The sequence below is a fragment of the Pagrus pagrus genome (genome assembly GCF_965226575.1).
Source record: "Pagrus pagrus genome assembly, chromosome: 2".
In the NCBI taxonomy this organism is placed as follows: Eukaryota; Metazoa; Chordata; class Actinopteri; order Spariformes; family Sparidae; genus Pagrus; species Pagrus pagrus.
The window spans coordinates 1,107,554-1,116,643 of record NC_140186.1 but is presented as its reverse complement, the minus strand read 5'-3'; the positions used below and the strand labels follow the sequence as shown (position 1 = coordinate 1,116,643).

The 9,090-nt window shown below is 48.2% G+C and overlaps 1 protein-coding gene across 2 annotated transcripts in view; it reads left to right on the top strand.

Moving 5' to 3' along the window:
* The first annotated feature begins 670 nt into the window (after positions 1 to 670).
* mark1 (MAP/microtubule affinity-regulating kinase 1) overlaps positions 671 to 9,090 on the top strand; it is a 22,221-nt gene continuing 13,801 nt past the window's right edge. The window contains exons 1-3 of one of the 2 annotated variants that reach the window (XM_084367536.1): positions 671 to 1,105; positions 6,074 to 6,277; positions 8,346 to 8,399. In XM_084367536.1, coding sequence (XP_084223662.1) covers positions 1,079 to 1,105; positions 6,074 to 6,277; positions 8,346 to 8,399 — 285 coding nt within the window. In that variant the 5' untranslated portion in view covers positions 671 to 1,078. Of the gene's footprint in view, positions 1,130 to 6,073; positions 6,278 to 8,345; positions 8,400 to 9,090 lie in introns of both variants that reach the window. The other variant, XM_084367535.1, reaches the window with a different exon arrangement.

The following is a 9,090-nucleotide window of genomic DNA, read 5'->3' as shown; positions in this document are numbered from 1 at the left end:
GAGTGAATGTGGTCTGGACTCTGTGGAGGAGAGTCATGATGTCAGAGACGTGTAGAAGGACAGAATACCTGCTCTGTGATCCAGGTACACTCCAACTCTGGAGGACAGACGACCTGAGTGTTGACTCTGTTGTGTAGAATTGATTACTTTTATTTTGAAATCTTTGAGTACACGTTGTACTTTTACTTTAAAAACCTTGAGTACACGTTCCTGATTATACTTTTACCTTGAAATCCTTGAGTACATGTTCCAGCCTGTTGCGGTCACTCCTGTTTGTTTTTATGATTTACTACTTTTCAGCTTGTTATTTAATATATTGTTTTTTTAATTATTATTATTACTATATTTACTTAGATTTATACTACTATTATTATTTCTGCATATTCTGAACTTTGAATGGGAGCAACTGTTACACAAACAACTTCCCCGAGGGGATGATAAAGCATTTCTGATTCTGATTGTACTTTTACTTTGAAAACCTTGAGTACATGTTGTACTTTTACTTTGAAATCCTTGAGTACATGTTGTACTTTTACTTTGAAATCCTTGAGTACATGTTGTACTTTTACTTTGAAATCTTTGAGTACACGCAGATGTAACAAAATAAAAGACTTCCGGGTGGAAGCAGCTGAGGAGGATGCTGGGATATTTTTAGGATGACGATGATGAAGATGAGGATGCCGGGGAGGAGGAGCTCTGCTCTGACGTCACAGTTTGTCCTCGCTCCGCAGTGCTGCTGTTTGACCTGATAAACCACCGGAAGCTGCTGGAAAGCTTTTTACTTTCACACCTCTGCTGTCCTCTTCCTCCTCCTCGTCTTCCTCCTCTTCCTCTTCCTCTTCCTCTCTCTATTTCTCGCTCTTTGTCTCCATGCGGGGCTCTCTCCCGCACCGACGCAAACACCGGGCCTTCCTGTAGCCGCCGCCCCGGCCTCCCTCTCCGTCCGGCCGGCGGAGCCTCCCAGCTGAGCCCCGCTGAGGTGGCCTGGTTCCCGGCGAGAGATGCTGTAGAGCAGCCGGCGGAGGAGATGCTTGTTCCGGACTGAAGCGAGCAGAACGCCGCGGAGGAGAGCAGGAAGATGTCCGGCAGGATGCCTCTGACCCCGGTGAGCGAGAGAGAGTCCGAACAGGTAGATCCGGCTCCGATTATCGATTATTGATGACCGAGTGTGTGAGTCAGGGAGTTGTTTCTATTCTGGAAGCACGCTCGCGACTTTTATTATCGATCCTGTTTGATTAGTTTCAATGATTATTACTCAAATATATTGATCCTGAAGTGACATCAACCGAGGCTGCGTTTTATTTTGAAAGGAGTTACAATAGTTAAAGGAGCAGTCTGTAGTTTAAAGGAGCAGTCTGTAGATTAAAGGAGCAGTCTGTAGTTTAAAGGAGCAGTCTGTAGATTAAAGGAGCAGTCTGTAGTTTAGTTGAATAAATGTTAATGAGCAGAGAAACAAACCAAATAAACAAACTCTCTTTTTTTCATGACTGAATAAACAGACTGACCCTAAAGGACAACACAATCTATACTGTTTTACTTTGTTTATATGTGGCGGACCCTGCCACCTTTCTAGCTTCAAACAGTGTTTCCTCTGAGAGCAGCTTGTTTATTCACTGACGGAGACAGTTTGTGTGATTACCTCATTAATATCGTAAAGATATACAAATATAATAATAAAATATAAAACGTCTGAGTTTCTTCTCCAGAACTTCACAGTGCCCCTTTAAATAAATAATTAACAAAAGATAAGTACGACACCAACTCAGAAACAAACAAACACAAACTCAGTCATCCTCCAGTAAAAGTAAAGACATGGTTTTAAAATATAGTAAAAGTAAAAGTCACCCATATCAATAGTACTCGAGTAAAAGTCTTAAAGTATTTGATATTAAATGTACTTAAACATCAAAAGTACAAGTAAAAGTATCTGGTCCATATATCTACATGTGTGTTTATACTGTCAGAATAAAATCAGATCAGATCAGTTGGTTGGTGGGTTGGTTGGTTGGTTGGTTGATGGGTCTGTTGGTTGGTTGGTGGGTCTGTTGGTTGGTTGGTTGGTTGGTTGGTTGGTTGGTTGATGGGTCTGTTGGTTGGTTGGTTGGTTGGTTGGTTGGTTGGTTGGTTGATGGGTCTGTTGGTTGGTTGGTTGGTTGGTTGGTTGGTTGGTTGATGGGTCTGTTGGTTGGTCTGTTGGTTGGTTGGTTGATGGGTCTGTTGGTTGGTTGCTTGGTTGGTTGGTTGGTTGGTTGGTTGATGGGTCTGTTGGTTGGTTGGTTGATGGGTCTGTTGGTTGGTTGGTTGGTTGGTTGATGGGTCTGTTGGTTGGTTGGTTGATGGGTCTGTTGGTTGGTGGGTTGGTTGGTTGGTTGGTTGGTTGATGGGTTGGTTGGTTGATGGGTCTGTTAGTTAGTTGGTTGGTTGGTTGGTTGATGGGTTGGTGGGTTGGTTGATGGGTCTGTTGGTTAGTTGGTTGGTTGGTTGGTTGATGGGTCTGTTGGTTGGTTGGTTGGTTGGTTGGTTGGTTGGTTGGTTGATGGGTCTGTTGGTTGGTTGGTTGGTTGATGGGTCTGTTGGTTGGTTGGTTGGTTGGTTGGTTGGTTGATGGGTCTGTTGGTTGGTTGGTTGGTTGGTTGGTTGATGGGTCTGTTGGTTGGTTGGTTGGTTGGTTGGTTGATGGGTCTGTTGGTTGGTCGGTTGGTGGGTTGGTTGGTTGGTGGGTTGGTTGGTTGGTTGGTTTAAGGGAGATAAAGGGATGGATCCTGAACATTTCAGATACAACATTTTTTCTATATTTTGGTTCATTTCTCAGGAATAAAAATCAGGTGCTTTGAGGTGATTGGTGTCTATGAGTGAGTGCAAAAGGGGACTGATGGGCCTTGGTGAAGGTATACACTCTACTGAGTGCCATTCTAGTGTAGGTAAAAGGCTCTGTGTGGTTTACTACAGCTTCATTGTACATCAATCGTACACATAATGCAGACAAGAACAACAGTAATGATTAAAAGAACTCAGCGTCTGAACCTGAACCCGAACCTGAACCAGAACCAGATCAGAACTGAGAAGGTGGATCAGTGAGTTTGACTCTGACTCAGGTGTAGGAACCCGGTTCATCTGAGAAGGTTTTGAATGACACCACGTCAGAACCTGCTTCATAAACGAGCCTGTTTAAGCTCTTCTTCACAGTGTAACTGAATAAACTCGTCCCTCGTGTCTTCACGTCCTCCGTCTGAGTCTTTGACCTCTGTCAGACGCTCAGCCGGCTCCTGCTGTCTGTATACTATCGATTCTTCCCAGAATACACTGCAGCTGGTGATATCAGGAGATGTGTTTAACTCTCAGTCTTCCAGGAGTCACATCTAAAGACAGGACGACCTGCCCCCCCTCTGCTGGTGTGACCTTTGACCCCGGCCACTGTGTCGTGTGCAGTCCATCACAGTGAGAGTGAAGCTCGGCTCTGCACAGACACGAAGACCAATCGCTGTGAAATCAACTGCTGGACGCTTTCTCCGTCACCATGGCAACACATAGGATTACTATGGGATTCCAGCACCACCCCAGTCCCAACCACCCCCTGACCTCTGACCTCTGACCTCCTGGTGTGTGTGTGTGTGTGTGTGTGTGTGTGTGTGTGTGTGTGTGTGTGTGTGTGTGTGTGTGTGTGTGTGTGTGTGTGTGTGTTGGGGGTTGGGTCAAAGACTGGCAGGATAACGATCCTCCTGACTCATCCTGGTTAGCATAGTGGCTAATTAATGCTAGTTTTAATCACAAGGGGTCGTCTTTGTTGTCAAACACAGAATTTATCCTGAAGATCACCTCATGCGTCGCGTCACAGTATATGATAGTACATGTATTTATGATATTATCCATCTGTTTTCAGTACATTTGGCCCAAACAGCGTACAGAGTTCCTGTCCAGAGAAAACCATGTTTCTGATTTTGTGGCGTTTGTGAAGAACTCATTATCACCGTTTGCTCCTGAACCTGAAGCTGAGAAAACTTTTAAATGACAAGTGCGCCGTCACAGAACCGAGAACACGGCTGTTTTCCTCTGACGGGTTGGAGACGGGACACTCTGCTCGTTCTCTCATTGTGTCAGCACACAACAGAAACAACACTTCCCATGTAGTTCTTTCCAGCGTTGCGGTGAACGAGACACGAGCGGTCTGATGAATACGCAGCGAACATTAGCTGCTCGTCGAGACGATGACGATCCATCAGCCACAGAAGAGCCAGCACACGAACCGAAAATCTAAAATAAAATCAAGCAGATGATTCCTGCAGAGTTAAATGAGCCGTGTGGAGGTCGGACAGAAGAGCTGTGTTCATGTTAAAGGAACAGTTCACCTGAGAAGTAAAAACTAGTCCCGTACGTCTCTGCTTCCAGCAGACAGCAGCTCGGCCTGTAGAGTTTCTCACTTCCATGATATCAGCCACTCGGTCGTCCACGCTCCTCTCTGTCCGTTATGTACAGTGGTGTTAGCATTGGGTGGATAAAGGGGGCTGATTACAGGGTCCTCACAGAGACACCGGGATGTGGAGAAGCAGCCCAGAGAGAGAATATTGTGCTGCGCCTGATTATTAGGGCTCATCACTCGACCAGCCTCAGTGACGCCTCAACTCAACATCTAAAGTCAGGTGGTGCAGATGATCGACACAGTGATGATGAATGAAAAGTGACAAGTGAAACAAAGTGATTCCCCACATCTGACCCGTCACTGCTGACGTGAGTGTCAGGTGATCTGTTCTGGAAAGTTTGTAGCGTTCTGGTGATTGTTGTTGTTGGACATGTTAACGTGAAGTCCTGGTTTCACTTCAGATCTCTGTGGTCTCTAAATCAGCTGCTCAAGGACAGAAAAGAAACTACTTTTAATCACAGCACCGATAGCAAGCTGTGGTGTCATCGGGCCCTGCTGGACCAACGAACCCGAGGAGGAGCTCTGCAGCTGCTGCAATCTGTAAACTGAAGCATAAATAAAAAGCAGTTCCTGTTTTAAACTGCCGCTGCGTTCTTCCTGAGGAGGAACTGGCCACATTTAGACAGCAGTCATGAAAACAGACCGCAGGAAACAAAGTGTCTGCTAATCTGTGACCACATCTGCTGCATTTGTCGATTGGTTCAGTTAAAATGGTTTCATTGGATCAGTGGATTCGCTCACAGCAGCAACTCCGACTCACAGATTAGTGCCGCCGGCTGAGAGCGAGCCGTCTGAACAGAGCCGAGCTTTGAGGGGACGGAGAGCCGGAGAGTTCAAAACAGATGAAGCCGGCAAAGCTTTTTAGTTTCCACCATTTTAACAGTTCAGTTTGATCACAACATAAACCGGGCCGCAGCAGAGGTCGGGTGACGAGAGTCGGGAGGACGTTTCAACTAAAGACTCGTCTTGCCCAGGAAGACGTGAGTTGGGCCTTGACTCGCTTGCCTCGATCTGAATGTGATCTACTGTAACTGACTGTTGCTCAGTCGGTGTTGAGTGTCAGCAGCGGTGCGTTGTGATGTCACGGTGTAACAGTAGAGGTGTTTGTCTCCTCAGTGTCGACTCCTCCAGCTGGTTCAGACGCTGTCGGACTGGTTTCTATCAGCTCCAGTTCCTCTGACGGCCGCCGGCCAGCAGCACATAATACACTTTGTTACTGTCGTCCTGGTTTCAGTTCATCAGTGAGCTGTAGAGACGGAGTTGACCCATATCCAGGTCTGAAATCTGCCTAATGTTGTCCACACAAGATGTCCCATCATAGGATGACGGGATGTGCTGGCATGAAGAGAGTCTAAGTTTCATTCGATGTAAAGTATGTGAGTTCACGCTGGTTTCAGGCCTGTGAGACAACTGAAAGTCAGCGTAAGTCATCGAGGTGCAGAAAGCCTCCGCAGGTAAATAAATAAACAAGCCTGGAGGTGTGACGACCGAGAGGTTAGCGTAGCTGCTGCTGTAGCATCGGTTTACTGACCAGTGTCAGAGCGGGAAACGACACAGCGACACTGAAGACTGTTCAGCCCTGCAGTGTGTCGTGCAGCTCAGTGTGACTAGAGATCATCAACATGTTCATTATGAATCTGTTTCTGTCTCTTTCAGCCAAAGACCACAGACGGCCTCCCCGAGCCGCCAGTTCCACCCACCAAATCATCGAGCCGCCACAGTCTGCCGCCGTGTCGCAGCTCCGTGGCCTCCGCCGCAGACGAACAGCCGCACGTCGGCAACTACCGCCTGCTGAAAACTATCGGCAAGGGCAACTTTGCCAAAGTCAAACTGGCCAGACACACACTGACCGGCCGAGAGGTGAGAACAGCACGCAGAGTGTAACTCCCACACAGGTGACTGTAACTGGTAGACCAGGAGGTGAAGAGACAGAGACAGAGACAGAGACAGTGACAGAGACAGTGACAGAGACAGTGTGAGGTGAAGAGACAGTGTCAGAGACAGAGACAGTGACAGAGACAGAGACAGTGACAGAGACAGTGTCAGAGACAGTGTGAGGTGAAGAGACAGAGACAGAGACAGTGACAGAGACAGTGTCAGAGACAGTGTGAGGTGAAGAGACAGTGTCAGAGACAGAGACAGTGACAGAGACAGAGACAGTGACAGAGACAGTGTGAGGTGAAGAGACAGAGACAGAGACAGAGACAGTGTGAGGTGAAGAGACAGAGACAGGGACAGAGACAGTGACAGTGACAGAGACAGGGACAGAGACAGAGACAGGGACAGTGACAGAGACAGGGACAGAGACAGAGACAGAGACAGTGTGAGGTGAAGAGACAGAGACAGAGACAGAGACAGTGACAGAGACAGTGTGAGGTGAAGAGACAGTGACAGTGACAGAGACAGAGACAGGGACAGAGACAGTGTGAGGTGAAGAGACAGTGACAGAGACAGAGACAGTGACAGAGACAGTGACAGAGACAGTGACAGAGACAGAGACAGAGACAGAGACAGTGTGAGGTGAAGAGACAGAGACAGTGACAGAGACAGTGACAGTGACAGAGACAGGGACAGAGACAGAGACAGGGACAGTGACAGAGACAGGGACAGAGACAGAGACAGAGACAGTGTGAGGTGAAGAGACAGAGACAGAGACAGAGACAGTGACAGAGACAGTGTGAGGTGAAGAGACAGTGACAGAGACAGAGACAGTGACAGTGACAGAGACAGAGACAGGGACAGAGACAGTGTGAGGTGAAGAGACAGTGACAGAGACAGAGACAGTGACAGAGACAGTGACAGAGACAGAGACAGAGACAGAGACAGTGTGAGGTGAAGAGACAGAGACAGTGACAGAGACAGTGACAGAGACAGAGACAGGGACAGAGACAGGGACAGAGACAGGGACAGAGACAGTGTCAGAGACAGAGACAGTGACAGAGACAGAGACAGTGACAGAGACAGTGTGAGGTGAAGAGACAGAGACAGAGACAGAGACAGTGTGAGGTGAAGAGACAGAGACAGGGACAGAGACAGGGACAGAGACAGAGACAGAGACAGAGACAGGGACAGAGACAGTGTACCTTCTGGGATTACTAGAGTCGCTGTCACTGGAGTCCGTCCCAGCGTGAGGTTTAACTTGTCTTCATGTGTGACCGTGATTATTAAAATGTGAACATGTTGTTTGGAGCGAAGTCAATAACCTGAGCGAACTGTCGCATGATGAATGACACATGTCCAGATTGATATGTTCAGTCGTCTCCAGCTGCTGTTTGAAGACGTCACGTGACTTTCCTGAGACTCTGTGATCTCCTCAGGCGGGTTGAACCTGCTGGAGACGTTACGACTCGCAGCGGCTTCACGATGAATTATTGATGCTGCGTACGTCAGCAGCTGAGAGCTGATTGGTCGGAGGATCAAACACAGTGTGTGTGTGTGTGTGTGTGTGTGACGATTTCCACTTATTTTAGGATTAGTTTTCTGAGAGGAGCCGTCCAATCAGCAGCTGTGTTTCTCTCTGGAGACGTCGGCCTGTGGAGGAGGTTTCCACCTCTTCATGTTCGTGCTGCGCTCCATTTTAAACTCATTGATCATCTTTAAATCAGCTTCTGGACTCGAGTCCAGTCAAACCTTCTTCCTGCTGACTCAGTGTTTCCTGTAAAACACTCTTGATTTGCTCTTTAGTTCAATCTGTATCACAACTTTCTTTGCCATGCTTAAAAATCAGTACATGACAGATGTTTAGTGACCGGTTGCTGTAATAACATTAGTTAGATAAAGGTCTGAGCAGCACTCACATGTCTCAGTCACCTGGTTACAGCTGCTCCGCCACCAGCTCCTGATAGAAACCTCCAACACAGACGAGCAGTAAAAGCCGACCTGCACTTTCATGTGATCGTCAGCATGTTTCTGTCGCCTCCTCCTGCAGGTCGCCATCAAGATCATCGACAAGACGCAGCTGAACCCCACCAGTCTGCAGAAGGTACGCTGCCTGTCTGTCTGCCTGTCTGCCTGTCTGCCTGTCTGTCTGTCTGCCTGTCTCTCTGTCTGTCTGTCTGCCTGTCTGTCTGCCTGTCTGTCTGTCTGCCTGCCTGTCTGCCTGTCTGCCTGTCTGTCTGTCTGCCTGTCTCTCTGTCTGTCTGTCTGCCTGTCTCTCTGTCTGTCTGTCTGTCTGTCTGCTTGTCTGCCTGTCTGTCTGTCTGTCTGTCTGTCTGCTTGTCTGCCTGTCTGTCTCTCTGTCTGTCTGTCTGCCTGTCTGCCTGTCTGTCTGTCTGCTTGTCTGTCTGCCTGCCTGTCTGTCTGTCTGTCTGCCTGCCTGCCTGCCTGCCTGCCTGCCTGCCTGTCTGTCTGTCTGTCTGTCTGTCTGCCTGCCTGTCTGTCTGTCTGTCTGTCTGTCTGTCTGCCTGTCTGCCTGTCTGTCTGTGTCTGCCTGCCTGTCTGTCTGTCTGTGTCTGCCTGCCTGTCTGTCTGTCTGTGTGTCTGCCTGCCTGTCTATCTGTCTGCCTGTCTGCCTGTCTGTCTGTCTGTCTGCTTGTCTGCCTGTCTGTCTGCCTGCCTGCCTGTCTGTCTGTCTGTCTGCTTGTCTGCCTGTCTGTCTGCCTGTCTGTCTGTCTGTCTGCTTGTCTGCCTGTCTGTCTGTCTGCCTGCCTGTCTGTCTATCTGTCTGCCTGTCT